The sequence below is a fragment of the Scheffersomyces amazonensis genome, assembly GCF_036850825.1.
Source record: "Scheffersomyces amazonensis strain UFMG-HMD-26.3 chromosome Unknown RJT21scaffold_2, whole genome shotgun sequence".
NCBI lineage: Eukaryota > Fungi > Ascomycota > Pichiomycetes > Serinales > Debaryomycetaceae > Scheffersomyces > Scheffersomyces amazonensis.
In genome coordinates this window covers 1,171,069-1,195,552 of record NW_027042742.1, presented here as the reverse complement: position 1 = coordinate 1,195,552, position 24,484 = coordinate 1,171,069, and the positions used below count along the sequence as shown (strand labels likewise).

Genomic DNA, 24,484 nt, shown 5'->3' with positions numbered 1-24,484 from the left:
GCTATAAGTAATCTATTCACAGAAGAAATAATAGCAGGAGGACAAAATCAAAGCAATTAGTCAGGTTTTAGTAGTTCAATGCATATTCTATTGCTGAAGTATAACCGTAGACACCTAAACCAGCAATGACCGCAACGGCTTTATCACTGAAGTAAGATTGATGTCTGAAAGGTTCTCTTTGATGTACATTGGTAATATGAATTTCAATGAAGGGAATAGCAGTACCTAACAAGGCATCTCTTATACCTACAGAAGTATGAGTATAGGCACCTGCATTTATAACTATGAATCCAACACCTTCTTCTCTAGCTTGATGAATTCTATCAATAATGAAACCTTCAGTATTGCTTTGAAAAGTTAAAACTTCAGAACCATCTTCCTTAGATGCAGCTTGGTCTTTGGCAGCCTTTTCAATATCCTTTAATGAAGTGGTTCCATATTTTTCTGGTTCTCTAGTACCCAACAAGTTTAAATTAGGTCCATTAATTAGTAAAACTTTCTTTACCATGATTATTATATTTTAGAATTTATTTAGGAGTAGTGAATTTAAAAAATATTGATACACTTTATTATTATGATATTTAAGTCTAATTAGTCTGTTAGTGCTTTATCCTCTCAATTGTCAGTATTTATATGTTAACAAATACTTCAATTGACAAGTTGTTGCTGAGTTAGTCTTATGACTCAAATTTTCAATGAGACTTTCCTTTTTTCGCCCTAGTTAAAAGAGTCCAGAATTACGCCAGGATTTGACAGGATTAAAAATGAGACCGCCTTTATTTAAAGCAATAGCAACAAATGGCAAATAAATGTCTCACTACAAAGCATTTACTGCTATTTATATAGTTAAATACAGTTATATAGACATGCATATTACCTAGCCACAACCCGGGGTCAATTGACATATATCCTACTGTCAAAAACCGTTAGGACGTACCCCACTGTGGTGGTTGACCATTCCTCCAAAACAAAAACTATTTAGCAACCAAAGTAGAGTTTGCTTTCAACATGGTCAAGAAATCATTCTCACTATATGTAATTAAAATTGTTCATGTACACTACACTAAACTATAGTTTAAATCGTTTATGTTAGTTTTGGTCGCTTTGGAGTGGGATTAATATTTATCCACCTCATATCTTTTGTGTCAAGGTCGCAAAACGGAAAAGTACTTTACCCCCAAACTTTGGACGGATTTGTTTGTGCGCAGTTAGTAATTTCATTGATTTATATTACTATGGCTTACAAATGTTCAGATACAATATATATAAGCAATCGAAGAGAATTATACCTATCTCAAATTATCAATACATCTACTCATCATTCCATCAATCTACCATGACTGCTAACAAAGTTACTGAAAAGGAAGAACCACAAAGATTTGGATTAGAATCTCAAATCAAAAGAAATCCTCATCCAGATTTCAAGAAAGTGGAGAGAGAAAGACCTCCCTTTGAAAAAGATGCTGAATGGCACTATACTCAAATTCCTAATAAAGATTGGCAAGTAGGTACTGGAGCTAACGATTCAAGTTGGACTGAACATAAGAAAGTATCAATTGATCCCTATGGTGAAGGCAGAAATTTAGTAGATAATTATAAATTATTAATTGGTGCTATAACTCCAAGACCAATTGGATTTTTATCCACAATCAGTAAAGAAGGTGTAACAAATTTGGCACCATTTTCATTTTTCACTCTTGTTAATAACGAGCCTCCAGTTTTTGCAATTGGATTTTCATGTAGTAAGGCTAATCCAAAGGATACTCTTCGTAATATTTTAGAGACTGAAGAATTAACTGTTAATATTATTAGTGAATGGTTTGTTGAAGCTGCTAATTTCTGCTCAACCGATGCTCCTCATGGTGTTGATGAATTTAAATTAGCTGGTTTAACACCAATAGCTTCAGAAAAAGTTAAAGCTCCTCATGTCGGTGAAGCCGCATTTTCCGTTGAAGCTAAATTATATCAAGCTCCTCAAGAATTTAATTCAAAGGTTGTTCCAAATAAAGTAACAGGTACTTTAGTATTAGTTGAAGGTATTCAATTTCATGTTAGAGAAGACATTTCAAATGAAAGTTTTAACATAGTAGATATAAGTAAGCTTAAACCAGTCTCAAGATTAGGAGGTATTTCTTATGGTCGTACAATAGCCGGTTATGAAAGATTAAGACCCGATTTTAAGAAGGATGTAGTTACGGATGAGGCTGCTAAACCTTTGCTAGATTAGGATAGATTTACGATGTATGCATGCAGGATGCGTCTTAGTAAGATGAGCATAAATTAGTAATGGCTGCCAATGCGAGTTTTGCAATATGAATATTAATTTTTTATTATATATAAAACAGAGTAGAGCGATAAATATACCATAGTTCAATATAGAATTCAAATTCAATATAAGTAAATACAAGAATGATTACTCCATTAGTTAGAGCCTTAGATTTTTTGGTTAGCAAATCTAACCACGCTCAGTTTAAAAGATATACTTTGGAATGGTTAGAAGATACTGAAATTAGTTTTCAAGTTGACTTACTTAGAGTGTTGCTTTGCATCAGAGATCCAACAACACAATTACCTACTGAAATAAATAAAAGCATAGATGAATTTCTTCAATTTCAGTTAAATTCAAAGTTATTAACTGATGCGAGAACCTTAGCTCCTAAATTCAATCTCAACAATAAAATTATTTCAGTATGGAAAGGGGACATAACAACTCTTTCAAACGTTACTGCAATAGTTAATGCAGCAAACTCACAAATGTTAGGATGCTTTCAACCAAGTCATAGATGTATTGATAATGTAATTCACAGTGCTGCAGGTCCCGGGTTAAGAGATGCTTGTTACAAATTAATGGAAGAGCAAGATTTTCGTGATGAGCCAGTCGGTACAGCTAAAATAACACCGGGATTCAATTTGCTTGCCAAATACGTTCTTCATACTGTTGGGCCACAAATTAGAAGAGGAGAAATTCCTACAAATGTTGAGATCCTGCAGTTGAGACAATGTTATTTGTCATGTTTAAACCAGTTAGAGAAGTTAGACGATAAAGACAAATCAATTGTTTTTCCTTGCATCTCAACAGGGTTATTCTCTTTTCCGGCTGATTTAGCTTGCGAAATAGCTATTGATACAATTACAGAATACTTCAGTCATAATAGTCAAAGCTCAATTTCTGAAGTTATATTTAATGTCTTTACCGAAGACGATTGGGATTTGTACGATAATAAGATTAAAAGCTTAAAATTACCTCAAGTAGTAACTCCGATCAAAGCATCACCTGAAACTTCAGGAAATTTTCAAATAGCTAAATCATGGTTAAAAAGCTCCAAGTATCTTATAATTAGTGCCGGCGCAGGGCTCTCTGCTACTGTTGGATTAGACTACACATCTCAAGAACTTTTTGATGAACATTACACCAATTTCAAAAAGTATGATCTCGACAGATTGTATGCAACTATTGGCCATAATTGGCCAAACCATTTGATTGCTTGGAGTTATTACTTCCATCATTATGACTATATCTCTAAATTTCCGAAAACCCAAACCTATCAACAGTTACTAAATCTTACAGAACAGTATGATGATTATTTTGTAGCAACTACAAATGCAGACGGATTCTTTTTTAAAAATGATTTTGATCTTCATAAGGTTTTCAATCCTCAAGGTTCATATGATTGGATTCAGTGTCTGAATAAATGTACTCCAGATTCATATACAAGATTTGGACCTATAGTTGAAAAGGTTAAACCATTCATTGATCCTAAGACTAATTTGTTACCAGATGAATCATATATTCCTCACTGTGATCGATGTGGAGCAGAGATGATTTTATGTTTAAGAGGTGGTAACTACTTCAATGATAAACCATTTACGGCTGGTAAACTAGGCTATAAAAGTTTCTTAAATAAAATTATTAAAGAAAATGCTCAAGCTACAATCATAGAATTAGGGGTTGGATTAAATACTCCTTCCGTTTTGAGATGGCCCAACGAAGAACTCGTAACAAACCATCCCATCAACTTCAAGTTAATCCGTGTAGGTTATGGACCCTCTGGTTCTATCCCATTAGAACTCTTCAATGAAGACAAAGCTACAGTAATTCAAGGTGAAATAAGTAGTGTTGTAGATAAGTTATGTAATTAAGTATGTCATATATAGATTTTTTCGAGTGCATCACAATTTTTTTTTTTTTTCAATTGTAGATGAAAAATATATAACGGAGATATCTTACACAAGTCATCTCATCCATTTACCAATTTAAACCACTGTAAATCATGTCAGCAGTAGGATCGTTGATCTTTTGTACATATTGCGGTAATCTATTAGATGCCACTAGTTCTAGTTCACAATTCAAATGTGGGTTATGTTCAGCAACTTACCATAGAGCTGATTTTGCCAATTTAAAGGTCGTTACAACTTCAGCTGAAGATGCATTTCCTTCAAGTTTAAAGTTGAAGAGATCAGTAGTCAAGACTTCTTTAAAGAAAGATGAGTTGGATGATGGTGCAACTATTAAAGAAAAATGTCCTAAATGTGGAAATGAAGAAATGCAATATCATACTTTACAATTAAGATCAGCCGATGAAGGTGCTACAGTATTCTATACTTGTACTTCATGTGGTTACCGTTTCAGAACCAATAACTGATACTATTCACTTCAACCACATAACCATGTACATTAGCTTCAGCATAATTTTTGTATATATATCAAGTACATAGACATAGACAATACAAAAAAGCATTTAAAAATGAAACCGATAATTTTGTATTAGAAAGAAACATAAACATGAAAAGTAATATAATTAAATGACTGAAAAGTCATTAAGCTATAACGAGAAGATAATAATAATAATAATAATATACACAAGAAATATTTCTAATTAGTTTTGATGGTAGCATATTCCATTTCAGTGGAATTTTCGTATTCATACATGTCTAAAGCAACAATAGCAGATTCTCTAACTACGGCTTCTTTATCATTAAGGAATGATTCCAAAACTGGTAAGCATTCATCAGTAGCAATAGATCCTAAAGCTTCAGCAGCTTCATGTCTTACCATACCTGCTTGAGTTTCATCTTTTAATACTTTAATTAAAGATGGAACAGAAACTGGGTTGCATAATTGACCAAATACATAAGCGATTTCGTGTTTGAATAAAGCAGAAGGATCACCAAAACCACTAGCCAAAGCTAAACAAGCTTCATCAGTACCTAAATCTCTTAATCTGAACATAGCTCTATATCTTTCAAATAATGGCTTATCTTGGTCATTCAATATGGCTTGTAATTTATCAACTTTAGATTCTTGATTAGTAGCTAAAGGTGGGGCTGGATCAATAGAAGTGTAAGCAGATTGTTCTAATTGTTCAGTTGTAGCTTTCTCTGAGTTTTCCCATTTTATTCTTTCAATAGCTAATTCACAAGTTTGTCTAATCTCAATTTCTGGATCGTTTTTGAAGTAATCTTCTAATAAAGGTAAAGAATCAACATCTCCTAAAGCACCTAAGGCTTCAGCAGCTTCATGTCTAACCATACATTGTTGATCTTGTGATTTTAACACGTCTCTTAAACTAGTGACAGCATGTAAATTTTTAGTTTGACCCAAGACATAAGCAACTTCATGCTTTAATAATTCAGAATGATCTTTAAATGCTTCAGAAATATAATCAACAGCTTTATTAGCTTGATCTCTATCTTGTAATTCACCACCAATACTCTTTAAGTTGAATAAGGCTCTAAATCTATTGGCTAACTTAACATCCCCAGTTTTGTTAACTAATACATCTCTCAACTGCTCTAAACTGGCAGTATCAATATTAATTTCTTGAGTCATAGCAATATATACAATATATGTTAATATACCTTTTAACAGCTTACGATAACTTTTCACATCCATAACCGAAAATTTTTTTGGTTCGTTTCCTGATGCTCATCCTGGGGCCATGCGGCTTACCCACTAGAGTTATCAGATCCTTTAATTAATTAGTTGGTATAATTCATTATTGTCATCTAAATGTAACATTACTGTAGTGATAAATAATAATAATAATAATAATTATAATTATAAGTTTAATTAATATTATCGTATAAATTGAATTGAGTTAATGAAATTAAGCTGCTAATATTTTGCGACACATAACAGTGTCATTTCTTGTTACCACTTTTTTGCGACAAATCCGTATCCATTATGTCGCAACACAAAATTTTTCTTAACCGTGTCGTTCAGTATAAAATAAATTGTCCATACAAAATGGAAATAGACTAAGCAAAGACGTGACTTAATAATTAATCAAAGACTAATAACATGGCTGCACAACAGGTACCAGATTTGTCTAATGCCATTGTGGCTCAAGATGAAATGGGTAGACCGTTTATTATTGTCAGAGATCAAGGTAAAAAGCAAAGAAAGCATGGAATAGAAGCTACTAAATCTCATATCTTAGCAGCAAGATCAGTGGCATCTATAGTTAAAACTTCATTAGGTCCAAGAGGTTTAGATAAAATATTAATTAGTCAAGATGGTGATATTACTATTACTAATGATGGAGCAACGATTTTAACTCAAATGGATTTAGATAATGAAATTGCTAAATTATTAGTTGAATTATCAAGATCTCAAGATGATGAAATTGGTGATGGTACAACTGGTGTAGTAGTAATTGCTGGTGCCTTATTAGATCAAGCATTAGAACTTATAGAAAAGGGTATACATCCAATTAAAATTGCTAATGGATTTGATGAAGCATGTAAAATTGCTGTTCAACATTTAGATTCAATTGCTGATAATATTGATATAAGTACTGAATCAACTGATTCAAATCTTTTAAAAGCTGCTAGAACTTCATTAGGCTCTAAGATTGTATCTAAAGCTCATGAACATTTTTCACAAATGGCAGTTGATGCTGTATTAGCAGTAGCTGATTTTGAAAGAAAAGATGTTGATTTTGAATTAATAAAAATGGAAAAAAAAGTAGGAGGATCTATTGATGATTCTTCATTAATTAGAGGAGTTTTATTAGATAAAGATTTTTCTCATCCTCAAATGCCTAAAATTGTTAAAGATTGTAAAATTGCTATTTTAACATGTCCATTTGAACCTCCTAAACCAAAAACTAAACATAAATTAGATATTTCAACTGTTGAAGAATTTAAAGTTTTACAAGAATATGAACAAAAGAAATTTCAAGAAATGATAGATTTAGTTAAAGCATCAGGAGCTAATGTTGTTGCATGTCAATGGGGATTTGATGATGAAGCTAATCATTTACTTTTAGCTAATGGATTAAATGCTATTAGATGGATTGGAGGTTCAGAATTAGAATTATTGGCCATTGCTACTAATGGACGTATTGTTCCAAGATTTGAAGATTTAACTCCTGAAAAATTAGGTAGAGCAGGAAGTATTAGAGAATTAGAATTTGGTACTACAAGAGATCGTATGTTAGTTATAGAAGATTGTTCAAATACTAAAGCAGTAACATGTTTTATAAGAGGTTCAAATGAAATGATTGCTGCTGAAGGTATAAGAGCATTACATGATTCAGTTTGTGTTGTTAGAAATTTAGTAAGAGATAGTAGAGTAGTTTATGGTGGAGGTGCTGCAGAATTAACTGCATCATTGGCAGTTTCAGAAGCAGCTGATAAACAAAAGGGAATAGATCAATATGCATTCAGAGCATTTTCTGCTGCTTTAGATACAATTCCAATGACTTTAGCAGAAAATTCTGGTTTAGATCCAATTGAAACTTTATCAGCATTAAAAGCTAAACAAATTATTGAAAAATCATCTCATCTTGGAGTTGATTGTCTTGGTAAGGGAACTAATGATATGAAAGAATTATTCGTTATTGATCCATTAATTGGTAAGAAACAACAATTACTCTTAGCCACTCAATTGACTCGAATGATTTTGAAAATCAATGATGTAATTATTAGTGGTAAGGATGAATATTAATCAATGCCAATGTATATATATATAACATTGTATAGGATATAACAATAGTTTCTTTGATATATGGCTTTGATGTAATAATATTCTCTAACCTTATGACATTCAGATTCTTAATTTAATTTACTTATATATTTTATGTAAGTGATAAACTATATAACTAGAATCTATCATTTTTACTTCTTAGAACATCTTCGAAGTATTTCATTTCTCTTTGATGCTCCTTTCTATCAGCATTCATCCAGACCTTTATATTTTTTCTACTATTTTCATTGTTATTGTTATAGGCTGGAGTAGGTTTGATCTGAGGATGTGCACCTCGCTTCATCTGATTTGAGTGATTTCCATGTATTGGTGTTACGATGTGAATGTGGTACAGTATTTAAATAATAAAGCAAGTAGTAATTCCAAAAAGGGTTATAGAATTATAGTATAATGCATTTTAAAGTAGCGTACATGTATGTATTATCTAAGTTACTGTATTATAACCAACTATAACAGAGTACAGACTGCACCAATTACACATGTAGAGTAGTCGTACTGCCATGAGCCCAAGTCTGAATTAAGACTTAAGACTAAGAAATAAATTTCCGATTTAATATAACCAATAGTACCCCAATGACCAAGAGAACCAATAACATGAGTTGGATGACCATATTTACCAATTGAACCCTTAGCAATATCATAAAGTACTTTAGCTCTTTTTTTCAATCCTTTCTCACTAATTAAAGATTGTAATTCTTCAGTCGCAATTAATGGTAATTCATTAAATTGAGTTTCAGTAAATTCAAATTTTTCATTAATTTCTTATTAATTTCTTTATCATTATTAACTCTTTCAATATCTAATATAGGTTGTTGCTTAATTGGCAGAGCTTGAATAGAGCTAAAGATGGCTACAGTTGCTGACAATGTACAGATACTTAATTTCATACTTACGGTATAATTCTAATTATGGTATGGTATAATTCTAATTATGGTATGGTATAATTCTAATTATGGTATGGTATAATTCTAATTATCGTTTACTTATAAATAGTTAATTATCCTAATAATAAATAATCGGCTACAGTATTTCCATGAATGTAGAACCCCTATTATCCGAATACCACACTACTACCCGAATACTGCTAGTTACATGATGTGGCAAAATAAGTCTTGTTCCCTGCGAATTGAAAGCTGTGACTTTCTAGCGTTTAACTCAATCACATTCTTGAATGGTACTGTTCTTAAAATAACATGACAGGGAAAAGGAGAAAGATAGATGATGCGCCCAAAATTGAAGGAAGTTCGTCCAAAATTGAAGGAAGTTCGTTTAAAGTTGGTGTAACTCGTATCAAGTTAGCTCTTGATATAATTGTTGATCATTTAGATGCTGAAAACTACAATTTCTTTCCTAAAGGATTGATCGATATTCCTAAGTTTAATGAAGATACATTGGGTATAGAGGTAGAGTCGTTAGATGATGAACCAAACGAAGATTTTAGGTACAATATTGCCAGGGCGCTATTTCATTTTCATATGTTTATTGGAAGTAATTCAGTTGTGAAGCAAAAGCACACCGATTCTTCATCCCATGAACTTAAAGTACTGCTGAAGGAAGACATTTTCATAGAAATCAAGTGTTTATTAAGAGAGATTGTATCTATCCATCCAAAAATACCAAAAGACATGACAAAGCAGAAATTTTCTGATTTTGTTATAAATTGTTTTGACTGTTCAATCGCATTCACAATGCCACTTACATTTATATTGGATCGAAGTATAAGTACAGATGCAGAAAATGTTAGTCAAGTTTCTCAGGAAGGTCGTGAACTAGTAAAATCATCTCAAGCAGACCTGCCGGTTTCAACTAAATTGGTTGAGACAAGAGCACATTTTAAGGAGTACCGCATGCTAAACGCGGAAAGCACTATAGATACGAAACTAAAAGAAAAGCTCAATAGTGCAAACTTATTTGAAAAGGGTATAAAACGTTTACAATTGGCGAAGTTTGATGCTAACGAGACTCTAGGTAACGAAAGACATGTATCCATCTTGTTAGTTCTAGCGGTCTTGAACCCAGTATGTGAAGCCAGTGAGTATACTATTAGACTACTTCCCGAAAACACGGCATCGAATTCAATATGTGACTATATATTGAAGATTGAAAAAGATGGTAATCTCCGTGTCCCTATAGAGATAAAATTTAAAACCATTCTTGAAGTATATAAAAATAAGCAAAGTAAAGAGTTTCAGCAGCTCATGAACCAGTGTTTATACCAGATGTATAGTTCCCATTGTAACATTGGTTTTATTCTTGATGGTGAAGCTATGCTTGTCATTAGGTTGAAAGCAAAAAAGGTCAATATACGGACCGATTCGTCCTTTAGTGTGGGTGTTGCCGATATCCATTGTTTCGTGAACTGTTACAAATATGTCGATCATAATCCAGCTGCAATTTTATACGTTTACCTCCATGATTACTTGAGAAAGGTACGGAAAGGAGACCCCGCTAAAATTAAACAAATATATGACTCTTTGAAAATTACACCAGAAGATGATGAGAATGAAACCAATGCCAAATATGAATTTGTAAAGCAGCAATGGGATAACAAATTTCGAAATTCGAATCAAGATGGTAGTTCAATCGCTAACAATGAGATTATGCTGAAGATTCCAGCTTTATTACGTGACGAGGTAACGTATCTTGAGGATCAAAGACTAAATCAAAATGATTTTCTGACTATTAAGGTACTTCAGGGTTCTGGAAGAGGAAAGGAGCTGTTATCTCAAGTTTTCGAGTTGGTTTATAAGGCGAATAAAAGGAGAATGGTACTAAAGATTTACGACGTCATGCGTGCACCACTACGTAATGGGTACAATAAAGTTGAGAATTTCAAAAGTGCCTATAAATTGTGTACAACTATGTTCCTCACAGAACTAAAGGCCTACAGAAGCCTTCGAGAGGTAAATGGCCTTGGGGTAAATATTTCACCGCCGCCCACTAGAGAAAAGGATGAGTCTAATCAACTGGCCGTTGATCATCTGTTTGATGCTAGTAGCCAGCCAACCCAACTGGCCGGTGGTCATCTGTTTGATGCTAGTAGCCAGCCAACCCAACTGGCCGGTGGTCATCTGTTTGATGCTAGTAGCCAGCCAACCCAACTGGCCGGTGGTCATCTGTTTGATGCTAGTAGCCAGCCAACCCAACTGGCCGGTGGTCATCTGTTTGATGCTAGTAGCCAGCCAACCCAACTGGCCGTTGATCATCTGTTTGATGCTAGTAGCCAGCCAACCCAACTGGCCGGTGGTCATCTGTTTGATGCTAGTAGCCAGCCAACCCAACTGGCCGGTGGTCATCTGTTTGATGCTAGTAGCCAGCCAACCCAACCACCGCTCGTGCATTATACGCCATATCTTTATCAGTCAGGATACACTGAATGGATATATGATGATAAAAGCTATAAGGGATATTATCTATTATTAGAATTGATACAACAAAGCGGAGAACATATTCCAGAGGAAGAATTCCAAAGGTTAGCGAAGGAGGCCCTTATGTCCATACACAGGAAAGGGTTCTTGCATGGTGATATCCATATTGGGAATTTCCAATATGATCCAAAACGAGGTCGGGTAATATTTTATGACTTTGGACTTTCAAAATTCAAGTCACAAGTAAGAGATACAAGAAAACTATTAAACCCGACGGAACAGGATAAAGAGGAAGAATTAAGAAAACTACGCGAAGTTATACATGAATATTATATAGAGTTAGGCACCGGGATGTAAGTAGCTTGAAACATACCTCATTCTTTAGAGATTTATATTTTAGAGTATTAATTTATAATTGCATTGGTTAGTAAATTCTTCTCCTCTACCAGGCTTAGTTAAACAGTCATGTAATGGTATGTAAAATAATACCGGCTCGATATATATCCGATCACCTGATCCACAATATAGAATATAAATAAATATGAATTATTAGATATTAACTATAGAATATAAAATGGTTGCAAAATTATAGTTGAAGGTAAACAAAAGTGTTGTTAAAGAATAGGCAATATTTGAGCCGGAGACGACCTAAGATTATATTGTGGTAGATCTGGCTGCAAGTTTAATTACACATAACAATACTTGTACGAGATTGGCTGTTCATCCACGATGACTGAAAAGTTTTCTCTCTAATTTGGCGAAGGTATAAATATGGGCAATTCGCCTCTATCATTATATAGTTACTACTTTATAAGTGTGGAAGAAGTTTGTAATTATTTATATATATATTGTAACCAAAAGTTCTGTATATAACTCTACAATTTTCTATTTACAAATATAAGTGTACACGTGCATTTGCTCACATGCGCAGAGCGCCAAATGTTATACAATAGTATAGTTAAATCACATACATTTTACTAAGTGATTTGTTAGTACAGGTTATGTATAGTGCGACTTTGTCGCTGGCCAGGTCGTGCACCTCGCCCCAATATCCTTTGCGTAGGCTGGGTCGGTGAGAATGAGAATGAATAATAGGAGCTGGGGAAAGGGGTTGATGAACTATTCTTATCAATTGTAGTATTAATAATAAATAAATATCAATCATGGCTAGTATGGGAACACCTGCCGTTGTCATGGACAATGGGACAGGGTTAACTAAGTTAGGATTTGCTGGGAATGATTCACCATCTTATGTATTTCCTACGGCAATTTCTACTTCAACTGCTTCTAAAACTGGTAGAGGTGGATCTGGAGGTAGACTGAATAATTTATCAACTAAAAGAGGACTTGAAGATTTAGATTTTTTTATTGGAGATGAAGCTATTCATGCAGCAACTGGACCAAATTATAGTTTATCTTATCCAATTAAACATGGACAAATTGAAGATTGGGATCATATGGAAAGATTTTGGGAGAGTTCAATTTTTAAATATTTAAGATGTGAACCAGAAGATCATTATTTCTTATTAACTGAACCTCCATTAAATCCTCCTGAAAATAGAGAAAGTACTGCCGAAATTATGTTTGAATCATTTAATTGTGCTGGTTTATATATTGCAGTTCAAGCAGTTTTAGCTTTAGCAGCATCTTGGACTTCACCAAAAGTTCAAGATAGATCATTAAGTGGTACAGTTATTGATTCAGGTGATGGTGTTACTCATGTAATTCCTGTAGCTGAAGGTTATGTAATTGGTACTGCCATTAAAAATATTCCATTAGCTGGTAGAGATATTACATTATTTATTCAACAATTATTAAGAGATCGTGGTGAACCAGATACAAGTTTACAAACTGCTGAAAGGATTAAACAACAATTTTGTTATGTTTGTCCTGATATAGTTCAAGAATTTAATAAATTTGATCAATATCCTCAAGAGAAATTTGCTCAATATATAGTAGAATATGCTGAAAGAAAGGCAAAAGTTGATGTTGGTTATGAAAGATTTTTAGCTCCAGAAATCTTTTTCAATCCAGAAATTTGTTCATCTGATTATTTAACTCCATTACCAACAGTTGTTGATCAAGTTATTAAAGCTTCACCTATTGATGTTCGTAAAAAATTATATAAAAATATTGTATTATCAGGTGGTTCAACAATGTTTAAAGATTTTGGTAAAAGATTACAAAGAGATTTAAAATCTATCGTTAATGAAAGAATTCATTTAAGTGAAAAATTAAGTGGAACTCAAAGTACTGGAGTTGATGTTCAAGTAATTTCTCATAAAAAACAAAGATATGCTGTATGGTTTGGAGGTTCATTATTAGCTCAAACTTCAGAATTTAAGAGTTATTGTTACACCAAAAGTGATTATGATGAATATGGACCTAGCATTGTTAGAAACTTTTCTTTATTTAGTGTTCCATAGTTGAATAGAGTAAAAAAAAATGTTTAGTATAGTAATTAATCAGTAAATTAGTGAGCGAGGAATTAGTAACTAAGCAGTAATTAGTGAGGAATTAGTGAAAAATAATTTAGTGCACACTAATTAGTGAGTCCCTAATCTTTTTGTCGTGCACTCCCTCAACCTCTCAGGGCCCAAATTAGTGGAGACTATATACAGCCCTTAAGTAAGTAAATTCAATTAAGTAAGAATAAGGTAAGTAAATCTATAGTAATATAATGTCTTCAGCACCTCAACTTCAAGTGGTGGATGGAGTGGCATTGAATCAAATCTTCAATGGATTAAAATCTACCAAAGCTGAAGAAAGAAGTCGATATGCTCAAGAACTTCGAAATTATCTTGAGACTATAGCGAGAGATCTTTCACCAGAACAATTTAATCGATATAATAATGAAATTAATAAGACTATATTTGAATTAATTAATGGGAAGGAGACATGTGAGAAATTAGGAGGAATTGCTGCTCTTAGTGAATTAATTGATTTTGATTCAGGAGTTGGAGAAGAAAATGCTACAAAAACTGCTAGATTTTCTAATTATTTAGGGTCAATAATTGTTTCAAATGATTTAATAGTTATGAGAGCAGCAACTAAAGCATTAGGGAAATTAGCAACACCAGGTGGAACATTAACTGTTGAATTTGTTGATCATGAAGCAAGTCGAGCCATTGAATGGTTAGAAAATGATAATAAAAATGAAAATCGTAGACATGCATCAATTTTAATTATAACTTCATTAGCAGATAATGCACCAGCATTATTATATAATTTTATAAATCAAATTTTAGAACATTTATGGATTCCATTAAGAGATCATAAATTAATAATTCGAGAAGATGCAGCAATTGCATTACATAAATGTATGGAAATTATTCATCATCGAGATAATAATGCTCAAAGTTATTGGATTAAAAGAATGATTGATCTGGTATCTAAAATCCTTACTGAAGATGAAAATGGTTCATCAGAAAGTATTCATGGTTCATTATTAGTTTATCGAGAATTAATAAGATATAATCAAGATAATTATATTATAAGTAAATTTGAACAAATTTATGAATTAACTAGTAAATTTAAAGGTCATAAATTATCAATTATAAGACAAGAATTAACAAATATATTTCCATTATTATGTAAAGTTAATCCAGAAGTATTTGTGGAAAAATATTTACATCGAACTTTATTTCATTATTTAACTCAATTGAAAAAGTATAAACAACCAGCTGATAAATCAGCTATATTTAAAAGTATTGGATTAATTGCTTTAGAAGTTGGTCAACAAATTGCTACTTATTTAGATGCAATTCTTGATAATATAAGAGAAGGACTTTCAGTAAATGATTCAACTTCAAGAACTGAAGCAGCAATATTTGATTGTATTGGGAAATTATCAATTGCTGTTGGACCAGCATTAACAAAACATCTTCAAAGTGATATACTTGATATGATGTTTACAAATTGTTCATTATCAAAACATATGCAAACAATGCTTGAAACTTTAATTATAAATATCCCTAGTTTAACTAATTTAATTAATATGAAATTATTAAATCTTTTAAGTTTAGTATTATCAGGTAAACCATTTCAACCTCCTGGTTCACCTTATGGTACAATAAAGATGAATGAAAATTTAGCTCGAGATCGTAGATTATCAATGATATCTCGAGAAACTGGTCATACACCAAATCATATATTACTGAATCCTGAAACTTATGAAAATTATGATAGTATTATATTAATTCAAGCATTAGAAATGTTGGCATTTTTTAAATTTGAAAATTATCAATTAAATGAATTTGTAAGATATTGTACAATAACTTATCTTGAACATTCAAATGCAAAAGTTCGTCAAACTGCAACTATAACTTCATGTCAAATTTTTATAAAAGATCCTATATGTCAACAAACTAGTGTAAATGCTTTAAATGCTGTTAATGAAGTATTAGATAAATTATTATCTATATCAATAACTGATCCTAATCCTGAAACAAGATTAGAAGGTTTATTATGTCTTGCTAATGCAGGAAATTTTGATCCTCAATTATCTCAAGCTGATAATGTTAGATTATTATTTATTGCTCTTAATGATGAAGTATTTGCAGTAAGAAAAACTGCTATTAGAATCTTAGGAAGATTATCATCAATTAATCCAGCTTATATTGTACCATCATTAAGAAAAACTTTAATTCAATTATTAACAAGATTAGAATATTCAACTACTACTAGGAAAAAGGAAGAAAGTGCAATATTATTATCATTACTTATAAGTAATTCAAAAGAATTAACTCGTCCTTATGTTAAACCAATAGTTGAAGTTTTATTACCAAAGGCTAAAGATTTAGAATCTTCTTCAGTAGCTTCAAGTGCAATTAATTGTCTTGGAGAATTAGCTGTAGTTGGTGGAGAAGATTTAAAACCATTTATACCTGATCTTATGCCATTAATTCTTGATACATTTCAAGATCAATCATCATTTTATAAACGTGATGCTGCTTTAAAGGCACTTGGACAATTAGCAAGTTCTTCAGGTTATGTTATTCAACCATTACTTGATTATCCTCAATTATTAGGAATGTTAGTAGCCATATTAAAACTGGAAACTTCACCTCAAATTAGACGAGAAACTGTAAGATTATTAGGTATATTAGGAGCTCTTGATCCTTATAAACATCGAGAAGTTGAACAAGGACCAGTTGAACAAAATGCTCCACCTATTGATGTAGCATTATTAATGCAAGGAATGTCACCATCTAATGAAGAATATTATCCAACAGTTGCTATAACTCATTTAATGAAAATTCTTAAAGATCCTTCATTAAATTCTCATCATTCAAAAGTTATTCAAGCTATAATGTATATGTTTCAAACTTTAGGTTTAAGATGTGTATCATTTTTACCACAAATTATTCCTGGAATTATTCATGTAATGAATAGTAATTGTCAACAAGCTATGCTTAAATTTTATTTTCAACAATTAGCTCAATTAATTTTAATTGTTAAACAACATATTCGACCATTTTTAACAGATATATTTGAAGTTATAACAAAATTCTTTAGTAATATGCAAGTAATAATTATTAATTTAATTGAAGCTATATCTCGAGCATTAGAAGGAGAATTTAAAATGTATTTATCAGATATTTTAAGTTTATTATTAGATGTATTTGAAGATGATAAATCTCCTAAACGAGAACCAACTTTACATGTTTTAAAAAGTTTTGTTATATTTGGTAGTAATATTGAAGAATATGTTCATATAATTGTTCCAAGTATTGTTAAAATGTTTGAATTTGGTCCTTTAGTATTAAGAAAAGCTGCTATTGAAACTATTGGAAGATTATCTCGTAATGTAATATTAAATGATATGGCATCAAGAATAATTCATCCATTACTTCGAGTCTTACGTCAAGGTAATGATGATTTAAGAATTACTGCTATAAATACTTTAAGTTGTTTATTAATTCATTTAGGTAATGAATTCAGTGTTTTCATCCCCGTTGTTAAAAAAATTATTATTCAACAAAAGATTCATGCACCAAAATTTGAACATTTAATTAATAAATTAGTTAGTGGAGATCCTTTACCACAAATGGATATTTATAAAGAATATGATATTCAAACTCATCAAGGAGTTGTGGATGTTCCATCTAAAAAATTACCAGTAAATCAAGGAGCTTTAAAAATTGCTTGGGATTGTAGTCAATGTCGAACTAAAGAAGATTGGCAAGAATGGATTAATCGGTTAAGTAAAGAATTATTAAAACAAAGTCCTTCTCATGCTATTAGAGCTTGTGCAGGTTTAGCTACCGATTATTATGCTTTAGCTAAAGATTTATTTAATGCTAGTTTTGCCAGTTGTTGGAGTGAACTTTATTCTCAACATCAAGAAGAATTAGTTCAATCATTTTGTGTAGCTTTATCATCACCAAATAATCCTCCAGAAATTCATCAAATTTTATTAAATTTAGTAGAATTTATGGAACATGATGATAAATCTTTACCAATTGCTATAACTACTCTTGGACAATATGCTCAAAGATGTCATGCATTTGCTAAAGCATTACATTATAAAGAATTAGAATTTTATGAAGAACCAAATACTCCAACTATAGAATCATTAATTAGTATAAATAATCAATTACAACAATCAGATGCAGCCATTGGAATATTAAAACATGCTCAACTTCATCATGATTTACAACTTAAAGAAACTTGGTATGAAAAATTACAACGATGGGATGATGCACTTAAAGCATATAATGAACGAGAAAAACATGAACCAAATAATATGGAAATTACTATGGGGAAAATGAGATGTTTACATGCCTTAGGTGAATGGGAACAATTAAGTGAATTAGCTAAAAGTAAATGGGATAATTCATCTAGTGAAATTAAACGTAGTGTTGCACCATTAGCCGCCGCAGCATCTTGGGGTTTAGGTCAATGGGATAGAATGGATACTTGTATTAAAGTAATGAAATCTGAATCTCCTGATAAAGCATTCTTTAATGCCATATTAAGTCTTCATAGAAATAATTTTGATGAAGCTTCTGGTCATATTTTAAAGGCTCGAGATTTATTAGTAACAGAAATAACTGCTTTAGTAAGTGAAAGTTATACTCGAGCTTATGGAGTGGTTGTTAGAGTTCAAATGTTGGCAGAATTAGAAGAAATTATTAAGTATAAAATGTTACCTCAAGGTTCAGAAAGAAGAGCTATAATGAGAAAAACTTGGAATACTCGATTACTTGGATGTCAAAGAAATGTAGATATTTGGCAAAGAATGTTAAAAGTTAGAGCCTTAGTTATAAAACCAAAACAAGATATGGATATGTGGATTAAATTTGCCAATCTATGTCGAAAATCAGGTCGATTAAATTTAGCTGAGAAATCTCTTAATTCATTACTTGAAGTTGGAGCTCCAGAAAATCCTTCTCGAGCTCCACCTCAAGTAGTTTATGCTCAATTAAAATATATGTGGGCTAAAGGTGAACAAACTGAAGCATTAAGACATTTAGTAGATTTTACAACAAGAATGTCTCAAGATTTAGGATTAAATCCTAATGATTTAATTACTCAACCTTTACCTTCAGAAGGTCCAAAACATGTGGAAGAATATACAAAATTACTTGCACGATGTTTTTTAAAGCAAGGTGAATGGCAAATTGCTTTAAATTCTAATTGGAGAACTGAAACTTCAGAAATTATTTTGGGAGCATACCTTTTAGCTACACATTTTGATAAAAAATGGTATAAAGCATGGCATAATTGGGCTCTTGCAAATTTTGAAGTTATATCACTTTATACAAATAATGAATCTACGGCTGCTAATAAAGTTGATTCTAATATGATACCATTAGAAGCAGTTCAACGTCATGTAATTCCATCTATAAAAGGATTTTTTCATTCAATTGCTTTATCTAATTCAAATTCTTTACAAGATATGTTAAGATTATTAACTTTATGGTTTAAATTTGGGGGAATTCCAGAAGCAGCTCAAGCCATGACTGAAGGATTTAATATGGTTAAAATTGATAATTGGTTAGAAGTTCTACCACAATTAATTTCAAGAATTCATCAACCTGATCAAATAGTTAGTCGATCATTATTTGGATTATTAGCTGAACTTGGTCGAGCTCATCCTCAAGCACTTGTTTATCCATTAGCAGTGGCAGTTACTTCTGAATCAGTTAGTAGAAAGAGAGCTGCAGAATCAATAATTGAAAAAATGAGAGTTCATTCTTCAAGTTTAGTTGATCAAGCAGAATTAGTTAGTCATGAACTTATACGAGTAGCAGTATTATGGCATGAACAATGGTATGAAGGTTTAGAAGATGCTTCAAGATTATTCTTTGGTGAACATAATACAGAAAAGATGTTTGAAGTATTAGAACCTTTACATCAAATGTTACTGAAAGGTCCTGAAACTATGAGAGAATCTGCCTTTGCAACAGCTTTTGGTCGAGAATTATCTGATGCTTATGAATGGGTATTAAATTTCCGTCGTACAAAAGATATAACTAATTTAAATCAAGCTTGGGATATTTATTATAATGTATTTAGAAGAATTAGTCGTCAATTACCTCAATTACAAAGTTTAGAATTACAATTTGTATCTCCAAAATTAGAAGAAGCTCAAGATTTAGAATTAGCTGTACCAGGAACTTATCTGGCTAATAAATCAATTATTAGAATTAAAAGATTTGATCCAACTGTATCAGTTATATCATCAAAACAAAGACCAAGAAAACTTTTATGTAAAGGTAGTGATGGTAAAGATTATTTATTTGTATTAAAGGGTCATGAAGATATTCGTCAAGATAATTTAGTTATGCAATTATTTGGATTAGTTAATACATTATTAATGAATGATCCAGAATGTTTTAAACGTCATTTAGATATTCAACAATATCCGGCAATACCTTTATCACCAAAAGTTGGTTTATTAGGTTGGGTACCAAATAGTGATACATTTCATGTACTTATAAGAGAATATCGAGAATCTAGAAAAATTTTATTAAATATTGAACATCGAATTATGTTACAAATGGCTCCTGATTATGATAGTTTAACACTTTTACAAAAAGTTGAAGTATTTACTGGAGCTTTAGATAATACAAGAGGTCAAGATTTATATAAAGTATTATGGTTAAAATCAAAATCTTCTGAAGCTTGGTTAGATCGTAGAACAACTTATACAAGATCTTTAGCAGTTATGTCAATGGTAGGTTATATATTAGGATTAGGAGATCGTCATCCATCTAATTTAATGTTAGATAGAATTACTGGGAAAGTAGTTCATATTGATTTTGGTGATTGTTTTGAAGCAGCCATACTTCGAGAAAAGTATCCCGAAAAAGTTCCATTTAGATTAACAAGAATGTTAAATTATGCTATGGAAGTTAGTGGAATTGAAGGATCATTTAGAATTACTTGTGAACATGTTATGAGAGTTTTAAGAGATAATAAAGAATCATTAATGGCAATTTTAGAAGCTTTTGCTTATGATCCATTAATTAATTGGGGATTTGAATTTCCTACAAAAGCAGTAGCTGAAGCTACTGGTATAAAAGTTCATCAAGTTAATACGACTGAATTATTAAGAAGAGGTCAAATTGATGAACAAGAAGCCGCTAGATTAACTAAAAAGAATGAATTAGAAATTAGAAATGCTCGTGCTTCATTAATTTTAAAGAGAATTACTGATAAATTAACTGGTAATGATATAAAACGTTTAAGAGGTTTAGATGTTCCAACTCAAGTAGATAAATTAATTCAACAAGCTACCAGTGTTGAGAATTTATGTCAACATTATATTGGTTGGTGTTCATTCTGGTAAATAAATTAATATACATTTATGACTATGACTATGACTATGACTATGACTAGGCTATGCTATTTTCTTAGATACACTAGTAAATCCAACTCCCTTAATAGAAAGTAATGAATAATCTTTATCTTCTTCCTTAATAAATACTTCATTACCAAATAATTGTTTAATATCTCTAAGATACCATATAAAATTTTCATTAATTTGACTATTAGATAATTTAAATCTTCCAATATCTTCTTTACCAATGGTCATATATACCAATACTAACTGTAATTGATTTAATCCTACAACTGCACTGGTACTTATTTCTTCTAAAAGTTGTAATGCAACAGTTTCTCCAATATCTTCAGGTAATTCTCCTGCTGATCCTACCCCTTCTGCAACAATTCTCCAACCTTTTTTCAGTTCAGCTACTAAAGTAATTCCATAACCAGGAGATTTTCCTGAATTTTCTCCTCTCCAAACATCTGCTGTTATATTAACTTCAACTCCTGTTGGTCTTAAAGCTTTTCTAGCTCCATCTATCATTCTATTAACTATAGATGGTGAAACTCTTGTACTATAAGATACTCCTCTAATAGCAGAAAATTTAGGGATATCTAATGCATGAATAGTTAATGGTTGAGGTATAAGTGAATTACATAATAAATGAACTTCTCCACCTCCAATTGGTGCTGAACCTCTCTTTAATATATAAAGAGATATTTCTCGAACTCCAAATTTTTCCATAATTGGTATTAACCCCCATTTAATAGATTCTGGGGTAGCATCTTTGGATTTATCACTGGTAGTTATACCTTTAAAAATTATTGAAAATTTCTTCTTTGAGAATGGTGCTAAATAAAGCATTGGTTCTATAAAATATCCTACTGGTTTTGTATTAGCACATACATGAGTTAATTCTCCTCCTATTATAATACCAGGTTTATAAATAACTGCTGTACCAGTATATGAGATTTCAATATGACATCCATTAGTTACTGCTTCAAGTAATCTTAAAAATGATACTTCATGATCTCTTAAACCAGGATTAACATCATTAGATCGTATTTTACTAATCTTAATGGATTTCCCAGCTAATGTAGCCAAAATTAATCGTAACCTAAAGTTTCTATGACCTTCAAACGTGGCTATACCGGACTTACTTGACATGGTTCAGGTTATTATGGACTAAAGTTTATAAAATATCACTTTCTAAACTATGGGATAGTGAAATTTTTCAGAAAGGTTATAGCTCTTCTCAAAATAAATTTTTGGCTGTGTGCAGGAAAATATAAACTAGGAGAAGAGGTTTAGTTAACTTTGACTATTAACTGTTTTAGTTGTTGAATAAGATGTGAATAATGAATGAATTGTATTGATAAGAGTTAGTTAATACTAGTGAAGTCAATGTATTTCAATTAATTCAAATTGAATCAATTAATCTAGTATGATGTATAGTTAGCAGTAATGCTTTTGCACCCATTATTCATGGGCTGTAGTCACTACTCATATACCAATTATAACCAATTTTAGCTTACCATACCCTAATTAAGTTACCTTTATAGCATTATACACGACACTATACTCCATCCATCAGATTTAACTCTTAATAACAACTAAGATAGGTTTTTATAAGCCTATTATTAAAAGTCGTGTCCCCGCCAATCGTTTTTCCCAGTCTTGAGATAAAGCATCCGAACCTCAACATCCACCATACTTAACTACTATAAACAACACTATCATATCAATATGTCATCTAACAATAGTAACGGACTTAAAAGAGTTGCAGAAACAAATGGAGCAGATGTTTCGGATCCTAAAAAGCCAAAATTGGATCCGGATGCCCAATTGGATGATATCTTTAGCGAACCTGACTTTCTTACACCAAGTCAAGAATTAAATACCAATGTCAATGAAGACTTTTCGGACTTACCAGGTAAGATACTAGAGAGTAATGTATTGAGTGAAGGAAACAAAGTAGATGTTCAACAACCGCAATCTCAACCGCAATCTCAATCACAAGCACAACCACAAGTACAACCACAAGCACAAGCACAATCTCAATCTCAACCAGTACAACCACCCATTCTGACTATACCTCAATCACAATCATTAACACAGATACCACTTGAAACAGGAGGAGCTCAAGTGCCACTTACAGGTCAAACCTTAGGTCAACAACAAGCTCAACAAAAAGTTCTGAATGATCCATCACGATTAAATGATGCTATTGTTGCGGCAGGAGTTGATATTCAACAAGAAGAAGAATTATTATTACAACAACAATATAGAAGAGATGATGTTTCAAAAGATTTAAAACAAATTATACGTTCATCTAAACCACCACCATTTCTTAATGGATATCATCTTGCATCATTTGTTACTAAAGTTGCTCGAGAAAATGGTGTACAACAATATTTTCTTCAAGAAGCTGAATTATTAGAATTAGTATCAGCCGCTTGTGAAACATGGTTATCTAATATTATTCATAAAACCATCATATTAGCTCGTCATCGTAGAAGAGGAATTCCTGCCTTAAATCCCAAAAATAAAAAGCCTGGTAGTGGTAGTGGTAGTAGCAATAGTAGTAGTAGTTCAGTAGTAAGATCAGAATTATCCAAGGAATTACGTAATTTAGCATTGAGACAGAAAGATTTAGAAGAAAGAAGAGTTCAAAAACGTATAGCATTAGGACTTGAAAAGAATGATATTGATGGTAATGGAGATGGAAGTGATTCAAAAGCTGGAGTTGAAGAAACTTTACATAGAGCAGCCAATGCTACAGCAGCTATGATGTCAAATACTGGTAGAAAGAAATATTCATGGATGACATCAGCTAATGGAGGAGCCACTGATGCTAGTAAAGGTAGTGATGAAAAGGGTAAGAAGAGTTCTATAATATCGATTAGAGGAGAGAATGGATTAAGATATCGAGAGATTAGAACTGGGAATTCTGTTACTATGAAGGATTTATTAGGAGCTATTGAAGGAGAAAGGATGGGGACTGATAAAGCGATAGTGAAGGCTTATGCGAAACTTAAGGATTGAGTGTAGTAATTTAGTTATCTTAATTATATACAGTCTTCTGTCTTAACTAGTAAGTATGTAAAGGTGTACCTTAACTATAAAGTGTAGGATCTCTTAACTATGGGCATTTACGCACTCTTAACTATGGGCATTTACGCACTCTTAACTATGGGCATTTACGCACTCTTAACTATGGGCACTTACGCACTCTTAACTATGCACTCTTAACTTACTCTTAACTATGCACTAACTATGCGCACTCACTTTTTCTCCATCTTAACTATGAGCATTTAATGATCTGAAATGTAAACAAACCATCCATTC

The 24,484-nt window shown here is 31.9% G+C and overlaps 12 protein-coding genes across 12 annotated transcripts; 8 read left to right on the top strand and 4 right to left on the bottom strand. All coding sequences in view use genetic code 12, as the record gives it.

Annotated features, from left to right (window-relative positions):
- Nucleotides 1–67: 67 nt before the first annotated feature.
- On the bottom strand, nucleotides 68–508 carry DQD1 (Dqd1p; the record flags this gene model as incomplete). The annotated part of the gene is made up of 1 exon (XM_064880101.1): nucleotides 68–508. The coding sequence occupies one exon, from the start codon at nucleotides 506–508 to the stop codon at nucleotides 68–70; it is 441 nt and encodes a 146-aa protein (XP_064739502.1).
- Nucleotides 509–1,336: 828 nt separating this feature from the next.
- RJT21DRAFT_112703 (uncharacterized protein) lies at nucleotides 1,337–2,227 on the top strand (the record flags this gene model as incomplete). Its single annotated transcript, XM_064880100.1, has 1 exon — nucleotides 1,337–2,227. The coding sequence occupies one exon, from the start codon at nucleotides 1,337–1,339 to the stop codon at nucleotides 2,225–2,227; it is 891 nt and encodes a 296-aa protein (XP_064739501.1).
- Nucleotides 2,228–2,393: 166 nt separating this feature from the next.
- RJT21DRAFT_125282 (uncharacterized protein) lies at nucleotides 2,394–4,211 on the top strand. Its single transcript, XM_064882822.1, has one exon. The coding sequence runs from the start codon at nucleotides 2,410–2,412 to the stop codon at nucleotides 4,138–4,140; it is 1,731 nt and encodes a 576-aa protein (XP_064739500.1). The 5' UTR covers nucleotides 2,394–2,409; the 3' UTR covers nucleotides 4,141–4,211.
- RPA12 (DNA-directed RNA polymerase I core subunit) lies at nucleotides 4,212–4,737 on the top strand. The gene has a single exon (XM_064882821.1). The coding sequence runs from the start codon at nucleotides 4,272–4,274 to the stop codon at nucleotides 4,641–4,643; it is 372 nt and encodes a 123-aa protein (XP_064739499.1). The 5' UTR covers nucleotides 4,212–4,271; the 3' UTR covers nucleotides 4,644–4,737.
- RJT21DRAFT_118829 (deoxyhypusine monooxygenase) lies at nucleotides 4,738–6,112 on the bottom strand. Its single transcript, XM_064881174.1, has one exon. The coding sequence runs from the start codon at nucleotides 5,891–5,893 to the stop codon at nucleotides 4,874–4,876; it is 1,020 nt and encodes a 339-aa protein (XP_064739498.1). The 5' UTR covers nucleotides 5,894–6,112; the 3' UTR covers nucleotides 4,738–4,873.
- Nucleotides 6,098–8,028, top strand: CCT5 (chaperonin-containing T-complex subunit). Its single transcript, XM_064883767.1, has one exon. The coding sequence runs from the start codon at nucleotides 6,302–6,304 to the stop codon at nucleotides 7,949–7,951; it is 1,650 nt and encodes a 549-aa protein (XP_064739497.1). The 5' UTR covers nucleotides 6,098–6,301; the 3' UTR covers nucleotides 7,952–8,028.
- Nucleotides 8,029–8,105: 77 nt separating this feature from the next.
- RJT21DRAFT_2132 (uncharacterized protein) lies at nucleotides 8,106–8,877 on the bottom strand (the record flags this gene model as incomplete). Its single annotated transcript, XM_064883762.1, has 3 exons — nucleotides 8,106–8,172; nucleotides 8,487–8,751; nucleotides 8,868–8,877. The coding sequence occupies 3 exons, from the start codon at nucleotides 8,875–8,877 to the stop codon at nucleotides 8,106–8,108; spliced, it is 342 nt and encodes a 113-aa protein (XP_064739496.1).
- Nucleotides 8,878–9,183: 306 nt separating this feature from the next.
- On the top strand, nucleotides 9,184–11,715 carry RJT21DRAFT_112698 (uncharacterized protein; the record flags this gene model as incomplete). Its single annotated transcript, XM_064880099.1, has 1 exon — nucleotides 9,184–11,715. One exon carries the CDS (start codon nucleotides 9,184–9,186, stop codon nucleotides 11,713–11,715), a length of 2,532 nt encoding a protein of 843 aa, XP_064739495.1.
- Nucleotides 11,716–12,469: 754 nt separating this feature from the next.
- ARP3 (actin-related protein 3) lies at nucleotides 12,470–13,795 on the top strand. Its single transcript, XM_064881173.1, has one exon. It carries the CDS (start codon nucleotides 12,522–12,524, stop codon nucleotides 13,782–13,784), a length of 1,263 nt encoding a protein of 420 aa, XP_064739494.1. The 5' UTR covers nucleotides 12,470–12,521; the 3' UTR covers nucleotides 13,785–13,795.
- Nucleotides 13,796–14,877: 1,082 nt separating this feature from the next.
- On the top strand, nucleotides 14,878–21,205 carry TOR1 (phosphatidylinositol kinase-related protein kinase). The gene has a single exon (XM_064881172.1). It carries the CDS (start codon nucleotides 15,263–15,265, stop codon nucleotides 21,155–21,157), a length of 5,895 nt encoding a protein of 1,964 aa, XP_064739493.1. The 5' UTR covers nucleotides 14,878–15,262; the 3' UTR covers nucleotides 21,158–21,205.
- On the bottom strand, nucleotides 21,176–22,505 carry RCL1 (rRNA-processing endoribonuclease). Its single transcript, XM_064881171.1, has one exon. The coding sequence runs from the start codon at nucleotides 22,301–22,303 to the stop codon at nucleotides 21,209–21,211; it is 1,095 nt and encodes a 364-aa protein (XP_064739492.1). The 5' UTR covers nucleotides 22,304–22,505; the 3' UTR covers nucleotides 21,176–21,208.
- A 364-nt stretch (nucleotides 22,506–22,869) lies between these two features.
- TAF4 (Taf4p) lies at nucleotides 22,870–24,251 on the top strand. The gene has a single exon (XM_064881170.1). The coding sequence runs from the start codon at nucleotides 22,883–22,885 to the stop codon at nucleotides 24,179–24,181; it is 1,299 nt and encodes a 432-aa protein (XP_064739491.1). The 5' UTR covers nucleotides 22,870–22,882; the 3' UTR covers nucleotides 24,182–24,251.
- The last annotated feature ends 233 nt before the right edge of the window (nucleotides 24,252–24,484 follow it).